This window comes from Pygoscelis adeliae, unplaced genomic scaffold, assembly GCF_000699105.1.
Source record: "Pygoscelis adeliae isolate BGI_AS28 unplaced genomic scaffold, ASM69910v1 Scaffold312, whole genome shotgun sequence".
Lineage (NCBI taxonomy): Eukaryota > Metazoa > Chordata > Aves > Sphenisciformes > Spheniscidae > Pygoscelis > Pygoscelis adeliae.
Window position 1 is genome coordinate 1953118 of NW_008824234.1, and position 20251 is coordinate 1973368.

At 38.8% G+C, this 20251-nt stretch overlaps 1 protein-coding gene across 1 annotated transcript in view; it reads right to left on the reverse strand.

Moving 5' to 3' along the window:
• Window positions 1–893: 893 nt before the first annotated feature.
• The window catches only part of ANKS6 (ankyrin repeat and sterile alpha motif domain containing 6), a 42921-nt gene continuing 23563 nt past the window's right edge, over window positions 894–20251 (reverse strand). The window contains exons 10-17 of the mRNA XM_009334965.1: window positions 19683–19848; window positions 18821–18990; window positions 15127–15316; window positions 12796–12912; window positions 11119–11186; window positions 9715–9831; window positions 8733–8829; window positions 894–1612 (exon numbers count right to left, since the gene is read on the reverse strand). Of these exons, the coding sequence (XP_009333240.1) occupies window positions 1563–1612; window positions 8733–8829; window positions 9715–9831; window positions 11119–11186; window positions 12796–12912; window positions 15127–15316; window positions 18821–18990; window positions 19683–19848 (975 nt within the window). The 3' untranslated portion in view covers window positions 894–1562. The remainder of the gene's footprint in view (window positions 1613–8732; window positions 8830–9714; window positions 9832–11118; window positions 11187–12795; window positions 12913–15126; window positions 15317–18820; window positions 18991–19682; window positions 19849–20251) is intronic.

Consider the following 20251-nt stretch of genomic DNA (forward strand, 5'->3'; position numbering starts at 1 on the left):
ACACTAAATGTTGATAGTGTTATAAGTTTGTTGACATATGTGAACTGAAAAAGAAAAATGGAACAAAAACTATTTTGCACATATTAACACCTGAAATGTTAACAGCGTGACCGCCAAGGACCTCAGGTACTAACAGGCTCTGATTGTCCTGATCAGCTCATAACCATCTTTTTTTCTGCAATACCCCTCTGTAACCTCTTCTCCTCTTCCTCCTAGGGATTTAGCTACCTGTGTTCAAGGTCAGCTCTGATAGGGCACAGCTGCATAACCTGGTGCAGCTCAGCTGCTCTGCTGTTTGCTGTCAGCAGCTCGGAGCTGTACCTCAGATGGCCAAACCAACGGAGCTGTCACAGAACCAGCTGACACACCCAGAGGCACCTGAGGGACAGCTTTCACTGGTGCTGTTATCTCTGTCTATCACTACACCCAATTCTATCCCTATTTTTGCTAAACTCAACTAAAACCAGTACAGTGAGGAGGGTGGAGAAATGTAAAATCTGTAGTTCTGTACAGAAGTAATTACTTGAGATCACTCCTCAGCATTGGAGATCCAAGATCTTCTTGACTTTACCTGCATTAGTACCCCTGGACTCACGCTGAATTCAGCCAGTGGTAAAGTTACATATTTGTGAGTCTTCAGAAAGGTAGATGTAGTGTCAGAGGCTTCTGATGACTTGTATTTTAATTGCTCCACAAAAATTTGTATTTACTAAGCAGAAAATTACTTCCACTCATAATTACTGTAACTAGTCCTTTCAAAATTATTACAAAAATCAGGTTATAAAAATATATTTTAAGGACCTGCTAGTGTTACTGTTCAAAAAAACCCAGGCAATATCAGTTAAATGGTTTTATTCTCAAAACAACCGATCAGCAATATAAAATATTTTAACACTATTTCTGTTTAAATATTGGTGACAGATTATGCATTTCCTTAAATAAAGTGCTATTTTTACAAATAGGTATTTCATATTTACTTTCACTGCTGTTCTAACCTCTTAATATTGAATAGATAAAGTGTATGTTGGTTAATGAAGAACGCAGCATTCCTTCTCCTTTATATTCCTTCTCATGAAACCATTACATTTTCCATTTGGACTCCTTTATCTGTATCCAGTCAATAGAGGCATATTCGGTTTATATATTTCTCCATGTAGAAGCTCTCATAATTCGTGGTGGTTTTCATGCCTTCTTCCATGCTTTTGTTGTTCCTGACTGTGTCCTTGTAGGCCTCCTATGGGTTCTTCATCTATGGGCAAGAGTAGAATGAAAACATCGATCTTCTTATATGGTCATTCATTCTTCCTGCTCTTCTGACTTCGTTCTTCTCAAATCCAGACCACTGACGTCTTGAACAATTCAACACTTAGGCTGAACTATAAAAGCAATCTCTTTATTATTTTCTTTGATTCTGCGTTGGATTCAAATTTTAGGTACATTACTGCAGAAAGTCCTATACAGGTGTAGTCAGGACTAACTTTTCAAATTTTCATTTGTACACTTGGATTTACTCAGCTAGATGCAAAACTTCACCATAAGAAAAAAATCTTTTTTTCCAGTAGCTACCTTTTAGGAGAAACAGCTTCTTGTGGTTTTATAGAGCAGCCAGGTGCTGTAAAAGAAAAAAAAAAATCTGAAAAACTGCCACCAGCAAGACTCACAGCTTTAAAGAAGACAGACTAATTCCACAACTACCAGAAACAGGCCCACATTTCCCAGTATCATTGTTATACCAGACTCCAACAATTTGACCCTGTAATTCATTTTACTCATCTTAAGCCCCTTCCTGTGCGAAGAAGGTATGAAAAGTCAAAGTCACGTGTGAAAAGGTCATCTACTGCCACAAACCTTTCCAGTATCTCTGTTTTCTCAATGTGTACCTTTCCAGCAAGTGACCACCTGAATCCTGTATGATTTTTACTTGCAAGTCTATATTGGTTTTGCTCCCATTTTTACTTCTCACTCTGCAATCTCTGTAACTCCCTCCCTCTGGATAACTTCCATTTGATATTTTTGACTCTGAATCCAAAAGTAGAAAGTAAATGTACAAACAACTCCCCACTCTCTTCCACTTTATTGTGTCACATCTTTTAAAATACCTATGTATGTATCTGCAGATACGTATGTGTACAGACGTCTCAATATGCATCATACTATCATATGTAAAGAGAAACCGGAAGACCAGAATTTCCGCAAAGAATTATAGAATGAATATTATCATATTCATTATATGCATCATATAGTATCATATTCTTTTTTCATCTTAGGCGTAGTTACTCTTCATTTAACTTGTATCTGGAGAATATTCAGTTTATTCTTTTGATATCTAAATCCTCCCTTTGTTCAGTGCCCCTGCCAGATGTTGGGGTGTTCTCTTCCCACCTGTTATAAGAGAAGTGTTATGTTTAGGTGGGGGAGAGCAGCTGGATGCCTATACCAAGTGACGAGGCTCATCTTTTTCTTTCGAGCATTTCAATAAACTTGATATTAGAAGGTAAACTAAGCTACTGGCAGTTAGCTTTACCTCCAACAAATCTTTGTTAATTTTCATGACGAGGTTAAGAAATGCCCTAGGAGAAAAAGAAGATTGTGTCCTTCAGAGTATAAACCTTGGATGCTCTCTTGCTTTTTTCATGTGATCTTTGTAGAAATGGCAAATTCTGTTACAAGCCCCAGACTTGGGCAAGGGAACTCCATAACTGTTTCCATTTTTTATCACAGATCTAAAATGTAACACTTCCTTACATATGTATTATAACTAGCATATGGGATTTTATTTCTACTCTTCTGGAACAAATCATTTCAGTTGGTTTGCTCCTTTTTTTTCCCATAGAGTTTCATAGAATCCACATGAACTTTTTTCAGCTTTTCGTTTCTGATTTGGCAAGTCTGTGTTGAGATGCAGCTCTCTCTCCTTTGGTGTCATTTCTTTCAACTAACCTGCAGACCGTTGCCAGATCTGTTCAACCCTTTAATTAGCCACTTGATGACTGCATGAATCTTGACACTCCCCCCCCCCCCCCCCCCAAAAAAAAAAAAAAAAAACAAAAAAAAAAAGTTCATCATTATGTTTTTCTTCACTTCTACAGTAGGTTTGCCTTTTCCTTTTTAGACTTTGTAGCTATGACTTGACCTACAGGAGAAAATGAAACTTAACGATCTAGGAGAGTTTGGAGATTTTGTTCATTGCACCAGATGCAATGCTGCAATTACTTTCCCCTCTGAAACTGTAAATTCAGGGTCAATAAAAGCAAGTAATACTAACCATCATCATTTCCAGGTTCTTCATCTACTACCTCTTCTATATCAGCTGTTTTTAGTTTCACCTCTGGGTGGTACTCATCTTCTTGTTCATTTGATGGTACAGCTGAAGTTACATTTTCTTCTATTTTTTTCCTTTCGGCTTCTCGCTCTAGTTCTTCTATTTCCTGCAGGCGTTTTTCTAACAGCTCAGCTTGTCTCTTCTGTTTTTTCTTCAGTTTTTTCTTTTTGTTTTTGGATATTTTTCCAACCTGAAATATTAATACAAACAAAAGAAACGAGAAAAAAAAAAAAAAAAACCCTAAACAATTAGTCCTGGCAATTAGGCGTTCAAAAAGTCTGATTTTCTCTTTTACTAGAATCATGTAAGCAAAAAGGTCACCTCAAACTACAAACATAAACATTTCCCAGGGTGATATAATTTCTTAAATCCAGTTTCCTCAGAAATCTGGACTTCACGCTGCCACTTGCTGTTTCATTGAAGTTGGGAGTCCAGACAAAGGAGGCATGTTTTGTTCCTCAGAGCAGTCGCTGTGCCTCATGCCTCCACGCGCTGGTCATCTGCTCTAAATTTAAATGGTGAAGCAGCAAGCTAACTCTGTGTTTGTTTGACACAGTTCACTGAGTTATAAAGAAGCAGTATCTTCCTAGTAGTTTCTCTTATCAAGGACAGGGTGATTAGCATGCATTGGCAATTTTCCAAGCCGTATTTTTTTTTCCCTTGAAAACTACCAAAGCGTCAAAAAAATCCGTAACATTCACTCTTGCAATGAATTCATTTTGGCAGAATTTTCTGAAGGTCACCAATTCATTTCCGTTAAAAAAAGAGATGGAGGCAACACTCTCCATGCATGTACTGTTTGCCTGTTCAGAATAGGGACAAGATCTATGGTGCCCTCGAACCTAATGGCTTACGTGTCCAGTACCCACTGAATTATTTTTACTGCAGGTAGGGCAGTCATCTGCCTTATGCAGTTCAGGCAAGGACTGGAATATGGAGCTCCCACAGCCTAACCTAGTATCGCTGGCGTGGGGTGGGGAGGAAGCGGTCTCAGTATCCTTCTGACAGAAAACAAATGTATGTCAAAGCCTGTTGTCTTCCGCAAAGCAGAATCGTCTCGCTTCCAGCCCCAGGGATGACACAGCAACTTGACGTACAAAGGAATCTTTCTCCCAACTGTGACCTTTATTATAATTGAAATAGCTCATCTGCCGAAACCCAGCAAACACTCAACAACTTTTCTACGAGCTCTTGTAGTATCACAGCTAGTTCAGAAGCAATGACCTCAGCAGGAGGTGCTCAACCAGAAGCTAGCTGAGGATACAAGCCAGCAATTGATTTTGAACTGCCAAAAAAACATCGAGAAGAAACTCTAGTATCTTCCCTAAACAAGCCTGTTGTGTGAAATTGGTTATACCAATTTCAATCCTCTACTTCTGATGGTCTTGCTTTTACTTTTTCTGCCTCTCATTGTTTTCCTTCTACTGCATTCCTTAGAAGTGTAAACATAGATAATCACTGCAGTTCTCTTTTCCATTCTAGAAACACTCATCTAGATGCTTTTCTATTTCTGTTGCCTGCCATCTCATACCAGGTTTCATGAGCAGCAACAGCTCCTGACCCAGTGGCAGCAGGGGAGGGGCTGAGCCTGGGCAGTGTGGATTGGGGCATTTTGGGGGGAACCGAAGCTAAGTGGGCATTGGAGCTATGGAAGGGGAAGAGTGTAGAAGCTGTAGACATTCGCAAGCTTGGTGATGGCAGTCAGCCTACAGACCTCCCACAATTATAAGATACATTTCCAGTAAGTGAGGATTTAGTTTCTTTTCCCCTGCTTTTTCATTTCTGAGTCTTATGGATACATTCGGATTGTATTTCATTATCTTCTTTACATCCCTATAGGCTGGAAACTTCATAAAAGCAGAGCTACGCTGGCAGCCACTCCGTTTTAGGTATTGAGCTTTTAAAATGACTCAAAATATTGAGGAAATCACAGTGATAGGTGTGAAAACAGTGACAGTGACACAGCTGGAAGAGCAGGATGTTTTTATTATCCTGTGAGCTACATCTAGCTTTCTAAAAGGGCAAACCATGAAGTGGCTTTCCTGCTAATGGTGTCCAGATAGGCTCCTAGAAGAGCTGTAGAGAAACCAGTGGTTGTGAACCATGCAAAAAGCATAAAAAATTCACATATTACTTTTCAAACACATCACAGGAGGCAGCCAGTTACAGATGCCATGATGCCAATCAATGATTAGACTGTAATGAGCTCGAGAAGTAAGTTCACATCAGAAAAACTAAATGTATTCACCATGGAAAAGCTTGGGAAGGTTCCCATTTCAGAAGCCTTCTTTATGTGGGAGTCCAAGGTATCTTAATCTGAAGTATTGGTAAAAAAGGTTATGAAACAAATACACAAAGCAAACAATAACAAACTGTTAAGCCAGATGTTTTAGAGGAACACAAGGATTAAGCAGCCGAGCTGCTGAGTACAGAGCACAGGTTCTTCTTTAAATTGCCACATAACTGAGAAGTGATAAAAATGATGCTAATTTTTTTTAATGGTTCAAGAGGAGATCCAGGGAAACACAGAACAGCGAGATGGTCGGTAGTACCAGGCAGATTAGCATAAGCTATAACAAAGAATCTGAAATTTAGTGCAAAACAATCAAAAAGGGATTTGAAAAGTCTTGCCTCACCAACCTACTGGAATTCCTTGAAGGCGCCAACAGTCTTGGAGACAAAAGAGGTCCACTTGATGCCTGGATTTTTACAAGGCATTTCACAAGGTCCAAGGCTGGCTCTTAAGACAATGAAGAACCCACAGGGTAAAAAGAAAATTTCTTGTGTGGATAAATAATCGGTTAGGAAGGCAGAGGACAGAAGGTGGGAGTAAACAGTGACTTTTTCCATAGTAGAGAGAGATTCACCACTAGCATTTCATAGGGATCTGCATGAGGACTCAGGATATTCAATATATGATTTCGAAAGGGCATACAGAGTGAAGTGACAAACTTTCCTAAGTTATCCATATAAATAAAAAGGCAAACAGAAGACTGGCAAAAGGACTTCATGAGACATCAGTGCCCAAACAATAAGATGGCAGACAAAATTTGATGAAGATAAATATGAAGTAAGGCATACGGAAAAAACGATGTATGAGTGGTTATATAAAATGATAGGCTCTGAGCTCAAACTCAGTAGATGAGCTGGGTTATAAGAGGTAGTTCTAATTAATACCAATTCAGTCTTCAGTTATAGTCAAAAAAGCAGAGTACTAGAAATAACTAGGAAAGGGCAAGAGAACTGAAAAGAGAGAACACAACTAAAAAACAAACATCACTCTGTCACGTGTAAATCCACGGTATGCCTACATCTTGAATATTGCATGCTAGGCTGGTATCTCCAAGTCTGAAGGGATATAGTAGAAAAGGAAAAGAGGTCAGAAAAACTATGGTATAGGGAATGTTTAAGCAGCCGGTAAGTCTTCCATTTGGAAAAAACATGCTTGAGGAAGAGTATCACAGATATCTGTAAAATCATCAGTGGCATGGAGGCAGTGAAGAGGAAACAATTGTCCACTGTATCTTCTGATCCAGTAGGATGAAGCAAAAGAAGTCAGGACATGGCAAGTTCACAGCAAACGAAAGCAAGCAGCTCTTCACACCAATGTCAAATGAGACCGGATGAAAAAGCTGAACACAACTGTATGGATCTTGGATCTGACTCTGTACAGCTGCTCTTATGCTCTAAAATATTAGACATTCCTGGAAATTACTTCAAGTTCCAGAGACTGCATAAGGGTCCCACTGCTACTTTTTACAATAAAAAGCTTACCTGGTGCAGAAACTTCTTTTATCTACATGTTCTCTTCCTCTTCCTTCTCTGCTAGTGCTTCTGTTGCTGTTTCACAGCCAAATCTATTTCATGGAGCTCTCACATACAAAAACCCAAAAGCTAGATCTCTGACGGCAGCCTCCTTGCAGCATCTCGTCAGCTGGTCAGCAGGAGCAACTGTTGCCTCCATTCTTACAAAAGGACGTTCTCCCCAACTCTATGCCACCATTACCATCCTTTTGCTGTCTTCAAGACACTTTTAAGCTCAGTGGTTAGGCTCAGCAAGTTGCTTGGAGACTCGTTACATCTGTATGCGTAATTCCAGTTCATTGCACCATGTTATCAAATCCCAAATAGCAGCTTCTGCTCACCTAGTACCTACAGAAGAGGCTCTTCAAGTCTGGGATGTTATCAAGAGACATCCAGAAGTTCCCATACATGCTGACTACTCTGAGAATGGCAAGTAAGCTGCACAATGCATACCGCGACACCTGATAGTGGCTTTCAGCCAAGCAGACTCTACAGAAAGTAGCCCACATTGACTAACTACCCCAGCAATGCCCAGTTTTCCCCAACACAGCAGTAGGACTACAGTTAGCACCTGCTTTCACATGTCTAGTGATATTCAGCTGACTGAGATTGGAACTAGGACTTGCTCATTATTAAGGCCTCCTAAAGCATACAAAACCTGAAATATTATTTAACATAGCCACTAAACAAATGAAATGATTTTGTGAGTTTATGTAAGCAGCAGAATAAGCAACTGAAGGAGAGTAAGAGGCACTTTAACATGGTGAATTTCTCGAGGCCATTCAATAGCTTTCATGTTCCTCCTAAAACATGGATCCAGAAATAGACATATGACTAGGTTTTGCCCCATTCCTTAACCCTGAGTAACAGATGCATATCTGTCTTTGGTTCAGGTGGCTGGCAGGACAGAGATTTGCAACTTTTATATCTAGGGGTGACTGTAGTAAATGTATTCATTTGTTACACGTCAGCAACACCTTTCTGTACATTTTGATTATAGACAGTACATTTTAAAAGGCAGTTTCTCCAGCAATGGCTAGCAGTTAATGCTGGTGGTTGGAATAGATGTATTCTAAAGGAACCGACTATAGACAATCATATAAAAATATTACAAAATAACTAAATGCATACATACATAAATACATAATTAACATAGCTGTCTACGCCAGTATACTAAATTGTAAACCTTGAATATATTTAATCTACTTGATCACACTAAAGAAAATTGTCTCCTATAAAAAGTATGCAAAAGTAAATTATGTATCATACAGAAACGCACTTCCCACTGCTGCTATATATACACACACTGTATACAGTATGCTGTATACTATAGTTTGCTATACTTACATCCATTTTATGTGTTTAGTAATGCGTAACAAAAATCTTATGCTTACTTCAGACAGTACTGAAGTGTGTGTAAAAATCTTACAGATAACTCTACGTTTTTACCTTGAAATCTTCTCTACAGTCTCAGCAAAAGACACAGACACACATCAATCATTAACCCAGAAAGCAGTTAACTGGCTTGTTTGTCACATTCTGTCTTCTAGCCACTATTAATTAAAAGTATCCATACATTTTTCAATTAATTTCAGGTGCTACTTACACTGGGAATGACCTGGAGGTCGTGTGTTACTAACACTACTTTCAAAGGAAGAGTGGAAGTTGTGTATAGTTTCTTGTAAAATCTGTCTCTCTCGTCCCTGTAAAAGCACAATAAATTAAAACAAGGTATTCTTAAATTTCTGTTTAAAAAATAAATAATAACAAATCCTTACCTCCTGGATATGTAGAAAACCTGATAGTAATCTTTTCCTGAAACTACCAGACAGCAATAAAAAATTTTCATTATTTTCTTCATAGCTTTATAGCATGGAGCATCATCCACCTCCCCTAATTTTTAGCCTCATCACTTGCTGCTGGTTGATCTTAACTTGGGGAAATTATCTTTATGTTTTGTTTATCCGAGCTTCCAGTATTGGAGAGAGAATGGACCTCAAAACTGAAAAAGCAGCTGAGAAGTGTCAGCAGGCCTAATTAAAGACATGCTCCAGTCCATAATCCCTCCGACAAGAACATTGCTTACTGTATGCCATTCTTAGCAAATCTGCTCATTGTCAATACAAAATTAAAAGGCAACAGAAGTGTAAGGAATGAGACAAGTGCTATTTACCGAATCACAGAGAAATCAAAAACTGTTAGGCAAAACAAAGGGGACATTTCCTTTTACATTATATTCTCTAGCTGGACTATAGTGGCCAGAGGATTCTTTTTAGCATCAGTGAAATCAATATCCAGTAACTGCAATATTGCCAATGTTTATGTTACCAGTAGCTTCTGATATAACTTCCAATACTCTGTAAAAGAACTGTACAGTCACTGAACTAGGAAAGAGTTAATGAAAGAGAACAGGGAGTACCACAACGGAAGATATTTTTCACTAATCAAATACATTAAATATTTTGTTTGGAAGACATTCATCTGGCTTTTCTAACTAACATCTGCAACTGAATTTTGAAATGTATGTTGAATTAACAATATAAGCAAACCTTGAATTAATTTACTAAGTACAGTACTTCAAAATGTACCTTTCCTGCATTCAGTTCAGAAATAGCTGCCAAAATTTGCTGCCTTGATCCATCGGTTTTAATACCCAGCTCTTTCAGATCACCATCAGTAAGTGTAAGGAAGGCTTCCATATCCACCTGCATATGAAAAAAAAAGGAAAAAAAGGCAAGACCAATTTACCTAGGCAAAGATTCACTATTACAGCTTAAAAGTGTTTCGGGGTTTTTTTAATTGTATAGACTTACTGTAAATATTGTGCACACAAAAATTTTTAATGAATTACCAGCACCAAATGCTACCCACTTTACCAGCATTGTCAGGTTTTAAATCCGCTGTTAATAATTCAATTAATTATGACAGTATATTTAAAATATTAATGGATTTTTAACTTTTTTCAGACAAGCTCTATCAATACAAAATATATACTCTCCACAAAAATTCCTCTACTTACAGTAGCAGCTAGCTGAATAAGCCTAAGATTTCTCTCTTTTCTTTTCTTCCCCCTCCCCCCCCGCAAGTATTTTTTGAATTTCAGAACATTGCGTGTACTTTTCCAGTGTCTCCTGAGGAAAACCTAGGGTTTATTCATATATCAGTTTTTACTATATCAACACATCCGTAAGGCTGTGATAAGAACAAACATCTAAAACTTTTCATATTGATATAACCTTCACACGAAGAGCACACTCGTTTCTATAAAATGCTCCCTTCCCTATCATGTAGGGGAACAGATAATAAGCCCAGCGTATTGTGTTTGTTGTGCTGAATCCGGAACTCTGCAGCAATGTCAATTTATTGTATGTCCATTCGCTACCCTCTGCCTTTGGCCAAACAAACACACAATTATCGCTCAGATCTGATACTGTCTTAAACACTGTAATGAATTAATTTTACTGATTTTCAGCAATGTTTCCTTTCATTGCATCCTTCAGGCAAGTCACTGTCACAGGCCTCATCTACAATGATGCTTAGGTTCTCCAATTTAATTCTCCTGTTGCTTATTCAAGGCGGATAAAGAAGAGAAAGCAGACATCTTGGTGACTCACACCCTGCTGTTCTCCATCTGCAAATGAGGTTCCAGCTGTGATTCCAGGGATGATACAGTATGTCCTATAAACTGTTCAGCCAAATTGGATATAGACATATATAGAAAAAGTAGAGTGTAAAAACAGAGAGGGGAAAAAAAAAATCTGAAGCACCTATCTGTATCAAAATTGTAGTTTCAGTGTAAAAAGCACTGACATTTGCAGTATCCTGGAGAACGCCATGAATACCGCTTGGTCCATGTTTCAAGGTCCTCTCTGCAACCAGAAATGGTTGTAAAACTTTAAATTTGAGATTCTGGATCACAATTCTGATGCAATGTGTGTCGCACCCTACTTTTTCTGAAATGGTAAAAAATAAATCTTTTAAAAAAGACATACCTCTTGTTCCTCAAAAATAGGCTGATATTTCTCAAGTGACAATTTTTTAAGGATGCCAGTCAGCTCATCTGTAATAATAGAAAAGAAAAAGAAAACACACACCCCCCATGGATCAGGAAAAATTTTAGTGATTTCTGCACTGTTAACTGCTGAAAATATATATTAAAACATATATTCCACACAGTGATATATGGTAAGAAAAACCCAATCACATTTACTCTGCATCAGAAATTAAAATACTGGCTTATTGTGTTCTCACCAACTTCCATGTACTGTAATTCCATCTAGTCTTACCTTGCTAGGATAAAATCTTTCTGTTGTATTGCCCTTTCTTCCTCATTAAAAGGATCTTAAAAAACCAAACCACTAGGGACAACTCAGGCACTTCAATGCCTAAACCGCAGGTGCTTGGCCCCAGATGGCTGACCCAGATCATGCAGGTTAGACAGCAAAACTCCTCAAGCAGGCAATGAACTGAACAGCATATTTCCACGTCACGATCCAGGAGGGCAAAGTGTAGAGCAAGCAACCACCCAGCTGCTCATTCAAAACACTGATACAACAACAGTACATATACCTCTCCTCCTTAAATGCCTGACATCCAGGCATCTTGAACACAGATAGCTGAAGTCCAGCTAAGATGGAATCTGTGCAGAAATTAAGTTTCATAAGCTTACCTTCCAAGGCTAACAGCACTGGATATTGGGTTTTCTCTCAAAGTCTAAGGAAATTAAAAGTTGGAGGACCTGACAGTGACTCTTCCCACACGTTTAAAATGTGATTAGCCAGTTAAAAAGCGTAAGTGCAGTTTTAGAACAACCCGCCACCACATTACCTCTCTCAATTACACACTACCTCTCTCAACTAAGGACTCTGTTTATTTTTGTTGCTTTGCTGTCACAGGTGACTAATTCTGCCCCGCCCCCCGAAGTACCAAAGTGGTCAGTTAAACTAAGGAGTCAAAGTCAAAATGAAGAACATGAATGATTACATTACACAACCAAGCTATATTTAATAATCCCCATATAAACTCACTTTCATTGTAAAGACGTCACTATTCCACTAAAGGTTGGCATCGTTTCAGTCTAAAAGCTGTAGCACCCTAACTGAGGTTAATCCATGGGAAAAGGTAACCAGCTTTAAAAACATAGCATGAGAACTTCTCCATGCAGTTTGACGAAAAATATCATCTTACAGAAAAAAAGTAAAAGTTTCATTAGAAATTCTTAGATATATTATCAACCTTTTTTTCTTTTAGGTTGTTAGTTAGCCTTCTCATTTTTCATCATACTGGTGTGCTTAAATTATAGGTTGTGAAATGGGAAGAAACTTTCAGGGTCTCTGAGCCCAGAGCCTTGCTGTCATAAACAACTATAACATCTAACACTTTTCACACACAGAGACAATGCTTTGAGCTGTAGCCTTTCATGTTTTCTTTTCCTCTTTCACCTGTATCATACATTAAGATTGAACAAAACCTGAAACCTCCCTGTTTTACAACTCTTGCATAACATATTGTTTCTCCTTTGCGTTTTCACTAAGTCTTTCTTTTGCTCTATTCGTATCTTGTCTCCTTACACTCCTACATTCCTGGAGAAAGCTGGAGTACTACTTCTGCCACATTACTCCTATTTAGCACCTCTTTTGTACTACTCTGTAGTAGTAGGGTAAGATTACCTTTCTCCAAGTTTTCAGAGCCTCCTTTTATTCTCGCATGGTTTCGTCTTTCATGATTCTCCACATCACTGGTTCTCAGAATAGGGACAAGCTGTTGATGGTCCACCAAGTGGTTGCCTAAAAAGAAACCACACACAACTCTGAACCCTGCTGCCTACTATTCCTTCACAGTAATGTTCAATGTAAATCAATTTTCTAATTAAGTTTACTTGAAAGAAAAAGAAAAGTTAACGTTGCAGGCCTTCTGTACTTATTCTTCTGATTACTGCTGGGCCTATGAGCATTTGTACTGTTGCTGCTGAATCAAATCACGGTAAGAGAAGCCCTTGAATTAAAGGACCACTTAAGTACGAAAGCTTACAAGCACAATGAACCCAGAACTACTTAGGCTTCTGACAACCCATCCCTCTGCTACAGAGGAAACTCACTGTATCATGGCACTAGTTGTGCAGTCACAAAGCCCAGCTTCACCAGGCGAGATTAGAACAGCTGATAGCTTGGGGAATTCCCCTTGTTATCCAGCAGCGAGTTCTCTTCCCTTTATATATTTCTAAACCGACAACTCTTCACATTATCAAGCCATCATTATAAAATGGCACTAACTAAAATGAAAAAGGATTTTCTCCAGCAGTCAATACGTTACAGCTAAACCATGATAGAAGGATAGAAAGCGAGTCAAATATCACCTCTCTCTATCATAGAATCATAGAATCATTAAGGTTGGAAAAGACCTCTAAGATCATCGAGTCCAACCATCAACCCAACACCACCGTGCCCACTAAACCATGTCCCTAAGCGCCTCATCTACCCGTCTTTTAAATACTTCCAGGGATGGTGACTCAACCACTTCCCTGGGCAGCCTGGTCCAATGTTTAACCACTCTTTCAGCAAAGAAATTTTTCCTCATGTCCAATCTAAACCTCCCCTGGCGCAACTTGAGGCCATTTCCTCTCGTCCTATTGCTTGTTAGTTGGGAGAAGAGACCGACACCCACCTCGCTACAACCTCCTTTCAGGTAGCTGTAGAGAGCAATGAGGTCTCCCCCCTTCAGCCTCCTCTTCTCCAGACTGAACAACCCCAGTTCCCTCAGCCGCTCCTCAGAAGAATTGTTCTCCAGACCCATCACCAGCCTCATGGCCATTCCTTGGACACGCTCCAGCACCTCAATGTCCTTCTTGTAGTGAGGGGCCCAAAACTGAACACAGCATTCGAGGTGCGGCCTCACCAGTGCCGAGTACAGGGGCAATATCCCTTCCCTGCTCCTGCTGGCCACACCATTGCTGATACAGGCCAGGATGCCGTTGGCCTTCTACTGCCGGCTCATGTTCAGCCGGCTGTCGACCAACACCCCCAGGTCCTTTTCCGCCAGGCAGCTTTCCAGCCACTCTTCCCCAAGCCTGTAGCGCTGCATGGGGTTGTTGTGGCCAAAGTGCAGGACTCGGCCCTTGGCCTTGTTGAACCTCATACAGTTGGCCTCGGCCCATCGATCCAGCCTGTCCAGGTCCCTCTGCAGAGCCTTCCTACCCTCCAGCAGATCAACACTGCCGCCCAACTTGGTGTCATCTGCAAACTTACTGAGGGTGCACTCGATCCCTTCGTCCAGATCATTGATAAAGATATTGAACAAGACCGGCCCCAAAACTGAGCCCTGGGGAACACCGCTCGTGACCGGCCGCCAACTGGGTTTAACTCCATTCACCACAACTCTCTGGGCCCGGCCGTCCAGCCAGTTTTTGACCCAGCGCAGAGTACACCTGTCTAAGCCGTGAGCCGCCAGCTTCTCGAGGAGAATGCTGTGGGAGACAGTGTCAAAGGCCTTACTGAAGTCCAGGTAGACCACATCCACAGCCTTTCCCTCGTCCACTAGGCGGGTCACCCGGTCATAGAAGGAGATCAGGTTGGTCAAGCAGGACCTGCCTGCTTGACATTTAGTGTCAAATGGAAGTACAGTGTCAATAGCCAAAGTTAGCACAAAGGAAAACAAAACAAAATCAATACAGACACTTTCAAAAAAACCAAAATAGTACAAAGTGCCTCTTGCGGAAACCAGATAAAAGGTACCTCCATCTCTTATTTAAAATATTCTGAGTCATGTTATTTTTTTCACTTTTTTTGAGATGTTTAAGGAAGAAAACAAAGTAATTGATATCCTGCTTCCAATGCAGTAACATGACTTTTTAAAATAAAGTGTTGTTGTTTAGACCTAAAAGTTCAACTTAATTTTTCCAATCTTATTGGACAAGTCATAACATTATTATCCTTTCTGATGACCTAAAGTTAAAAATAAGCTCTTGATGAATGAATATCCTATAATTACAGTGACCTACTCACCATCTTCTGTAATAGTACCACTGCTGGAACCATTGCTCTTGGCCTGTCTGTGAGAAGAAGAGAGAGAGGACTCTGCGTTGTGAACCTTAGGAGACGGGGAGGGTGATGGGGAAGGTGTGAGAGTTGGTGATGTGCTTTTAGACGTAGATGAAGTCCCAGATGGAGGTCTTTTGTTCATCTCCAGTTTTTGCTGTAGTTAATCATATAATCATTTCAGTTTTTAAAAAAAAGTGTTTACCTATATATGATGCTTCAGTATTACTTAAGTTGCATATCATTTCTGCAGAGCATGTAGTCACAACTAGAAGCTTCTGCCTGATTCATACTGCAATATTTGGAGCAATACTGATTTATCCCAGGTGAGAGTCTGTCCCCTTAAATTCATCAAGAAAAATACATTTATTAAGGCTGTAATTTTGGAATAGGAAAATTATTTCTTATAAAGCAATACTATATACAAGCACTACAATTAATCTTTTTATAAAAGCTGAAATTACTTCGACTCTGAAAACAGGTCTTTTTCATTCAGATATTTAATTAAATAAATAAAGCCTCAATTAAAGCTTTTCAAAGTATATCAGATGCTAATTTAAAGTAGCACTTCATGCTGGATTAACCAGAAACATGTAGCAAGCATAAACTAAGTTTCAGGTGCATTTAAACCCCTTGCTGCACTGGAATGAAAGTTTCCAGTCAACCCCTAAACTTGTTATTACCTAACATGAGTCAAAGGATTCACATTTATTAAATATTTTGCAAATATTCAATACATTCAGAGGCATGGAAAACAGGAAAATAGATGAATTAAAATGAGGAATAAGAATATATATGTATGTATATCAGTCTTTTCCAAAACAAGTTAATGTACCTCATCTCCTAAATTCCTCAATCTATGTATCCCTTCACACATTTCGATGTTTGCATTACATGACCTAAAAAGAAGTCTTAGGTGATTTTCTCCTGGATTCCTGAATTCAGAGTTTAACTTAAAATACCTTTTGTCAGTCAGGCTGCTACAAGAAAAACCCAAGAAAAAAGCTGAACTGGGTAACAAGGCAAGAAGGGACAATGACAGTGGTTCCTGCCTCTCTACAATTTTGCTTCTGTGCTACAGCATAAATGGAACTTTTCTACTTAATGAAAGAGATGCAGAATAAAAAGATAAAACTGATTTGAGTGGTAACATTCTTCCATTACTCTATCCTATGCCAGAATGTACTACCTACTTAGCCCCGCACTGAATTGACTAGAAATAACGTAGCATGATACAAATTTGAGAGGTCTCTGAAGAGCATTGTGAACTCATTTCAATTTTTTGTCCCAAATTTCCCTGTATTCTGTTATTGGCCATTTGTGTTTCAGAATGGCCTTCCCTCTCTAGCGCATTGACTACATTTATTTAAATTACATCCCCCTGTAAATTGTTATTCAGTTTTCCTTCTCCTTTCTTTAAGGCTTGTACAATCCCACGCCTCATGGATAACTTTTGCAAATTGATCAGTGTAACATCGCTGCATTTTTAGATGAGCTATTTCCAAGTTTAGACAGCATGATCCTAATGAGAGGGCACAAGCATTTCCACAATGGATATAGACATTAAATTTTCAGCATTTATGTTGTTGATTACAACAACAAAGTAGACTGTTTAAGCTTTTGCAGCCAGCGTGGATCTGTATGTGATTGTGTACTCCCAACAGACACTGATGTCCTAAAAGTCACCTCAGACATGTGATACATGAGCACCTATAGCAAGATCCACACTGATTACATGTTTTGTTACTCGTGGATAGACTGAAATTCATCTAGACATCTAAGCAAAGAGCACTGAAAGAGCTGTTGCCTTTCCAACATACTGGCATCATTTTTATTTAAAAATCTTTTCAACAGTACGATGAACTGCCTTCCCAGAAGATGATCTGCAGGGCATTGCACCTCACTACTTCTTTATCTCCTACTGTCTTCCACTGTGAGTGGGAATAATAGTTAAACTCCTTAGTAGCAGCACTGTTATAGGAACAGGCCCCAAGATCTGCAGCCCAAAGCTCACAGGCACAGGTATTATCTCTTAATAGGCTAACTAATATAACTGGAGAAAAATAAGATTTTCTGGGGCACACAAGGAGCTCTTCTGAAATTATTTCCAAGATAAAAACAAGCTGAGAGGAACTGCTGAGAGTTTAATTAGAAATATATTGGTCAGACCACTTCTGAAAGAAAAAGCATTTGGTAGCTGTTCAGTAGAGGAGACTTTAATGAGTGAAGAGGATAATAAAGTGGCTTTGTCTACAGGAGAGAAAGAGATAGATCATTTATAACCCGGGGAGCAGTTACGTGGAATAGAAAGGGAGGAAAGATTATCATGTGCCAAAGAATCAGTATGACTCCATAGTTTTTGGGGGTCCAGCGGAGCTATAAATTTTAGCTCCCCATCTCATCTTTGAAAAGCAACCAGTAGTCCCTTCAGAATCAGGACTCACAGATCAGAGACAAAGTGACTATTCATGGAAATTGTTTCAGCATTGGTAGTTGCACACTTTTCTTTTTCTGAATTTGTCCTCCAGAAATTTCAATTAAATCACTGAATAGCTTTGTAACTTCATTTATCATTGATATTTATGGATTAAATATACATATCGCTTCCTGTTGCCATATAAGGCATCACAGAACAAGATAGCAAATGTAATAATTTTATACTCTGGCCGTTTTTGTTTCTTAGGGCAAAACTTCAAGAAGAATCTCATGAAAAGATGCAAAGAAAACAAAACAAAGCAAAATGAGCTGGTTGGAGATTACACAAGCAAAAAGTTGAGAAATTTTGCTCTTGGTTGTGTATTTTAACATTTTCATAAAACCAGACATTAGAACTAAAACCACAAATAATTTGCTTTCTTTCTCTTGCTCTCTGAAATGTAATGTTTCCCTGTGTGAATAAACCCATACGTTTCACAATAGTGTATCACATCTTCTGTTATGATGCTGCTTTCTAACTCGTGTCTCTGCAGATTTTGAAGATTTACATTCTTAATCCTTAGAAATTTTGTACAAAGCAGTTGTTAACTTCAAAGTACATGCACAAAAATGGGCAGGTCATGAGGATAAATCTATTCCAGGAAATTGATAGGTAAGTCAGTGCAGAGAATACGGCCTGCACTCAGGAGCAAAACCTGACTTTGGTGATGACAACTTAATGTTCATACTGTTTAAAAATAACACCTTGTGGAGCAGACTGGATTTGCACATATTGTTGTGGTCGGCAGATCCTGGTACAAATTATGTCATGTTCTGCACTCAGGTTGTGCCTTTGGAGGGAAACTAGCTATACCACTTCAGAGTAAAGCCCAGGAATAACTAACATAAAACACTGGACTCAATCAGGGTCATAGAAAGAAATAACAAGAAACCAAAATAACAGTGCAGATCTACCCTAAGATCAAGTATTGTATTTACTGTTTTTAAAATAGAGTGAAATTAATACTAAATCAAAATAATGTTTTATTGTTAGGTCTGATGTGTTATAGACTTGTAATTAAAAGGAAGGTTTGTGGAGCTGAAAAGTTTCCACTACTGTAACAGGTGTTCTTTCATTTTAGGCTGTGCAATGTCATGCAGTTATATTTATCAACCATCCATGACTGAGACATGACCTATTAAAATTAGCCAATTTGGAAGTACAAAAATTTACATTTTTCTGTACCTTTACAACATGCCCGTTGCCAACAATTTGAGCACACTGTAAATCAGACAGAGTGGATGAAGGAGTTGACTGGACTGGACTATGCTGTTGGCTGGGTTTCTGTTCAGGTAAGCCTGCTGCTTTTCTTCTCTGGGCTGCAATCTGAGACAAAACATTATCTGCACTGCCACCTAAGAAAAAAATAAAATAAAAACAGAGTCAAGGAAACCATCATTTTTAAATATTTGTTAATTCTCAATTCACCTCTCTCCACCACTCACTCTCTTTTAAAAACTGACTGGATGAAGTAGGAGAGATAATTGTAAGGTTCAGTCCTGTTCAGCAGCTTTCAGGAAAGGGAACAAAAATCAAGCGCAGAAGAAGACAGCCTTGTCTATACGCAGACAGAGCTGACTTTCATACTCTTGGATATAGGTTTCATGAGCTGCTTCACCATATTGTCTTTACAGCTGCCAGATACAATGCTTGCAGCTTTGTTTACACACTTTGTTTTTAATGGAAAACCAATTTTTATTTTAAACAAAAAGCAAGCAACATGGGTAAGAGACAGCTCTATGAAATGTATGTTGCAATGAACAAGCTTCCACCTGTTCCATCGTGGGTGGACTCAATAAAATCAACATGTTTTTTCTGAGACAGGGGATAACCTATGAGATTTCTATAACAGATGTGAGGCTCTTGTTCCCTTATGCAGGTGTCCAAAGTCCAATGCTGTTCCAACAAAATTTATAGAAGTTTTGCTTATACATCAGTAGGAGCCCTCAAAAAGGTTTACTATCTTCTACCACCATCACAAACGCTACTTTTTTAGCTGAACCAGATACAAATAACTTTCTTATTAAAAACAAAAGCAGCATGGTACCTGATCTGTTATGCAGTTCTCCTCCATGCCTGTTAATTCCTGCAATGTTATTGGATCCAGCAGAAGAATGGGGAGAATGGTTGAAGTTGTTGGAATTTGAAGGAGATGCAGGTCTTCTTGCAAATGTTGGTAATTTGACTGGTCTAGTTCCTTTGCTAACAGATGTCTGGAAAACAAAAAGAAAAATAATTTTCATCTTTCTTGTTTGAGCAAGACAAAGATCAACTGCTATTTTATTTACCATTAAGTTCTCAAACTTCCATTGAAGAACAAAAGGGATATCAGAAATAATCTTATTTTACATATACAAATATATTGAATATATATTTATATGAATAGATATACATTGAATATATATATATTCAACAAAAGAAATGACACCATAATAAAGTCATTAATTCTCCTTAACCTTTGGCCAACACAAAATGAGCATATACGATGCACCTGAGATATGATATACACAGTATTACAAGCAGTGGGGCGGGGTGGGGGGGGAACTTCTTTGCTGCAGAATCCTGGTTTTGTCTCTCCCATCTTACAAAACAGCTACCACCTACTTCTCATCCATC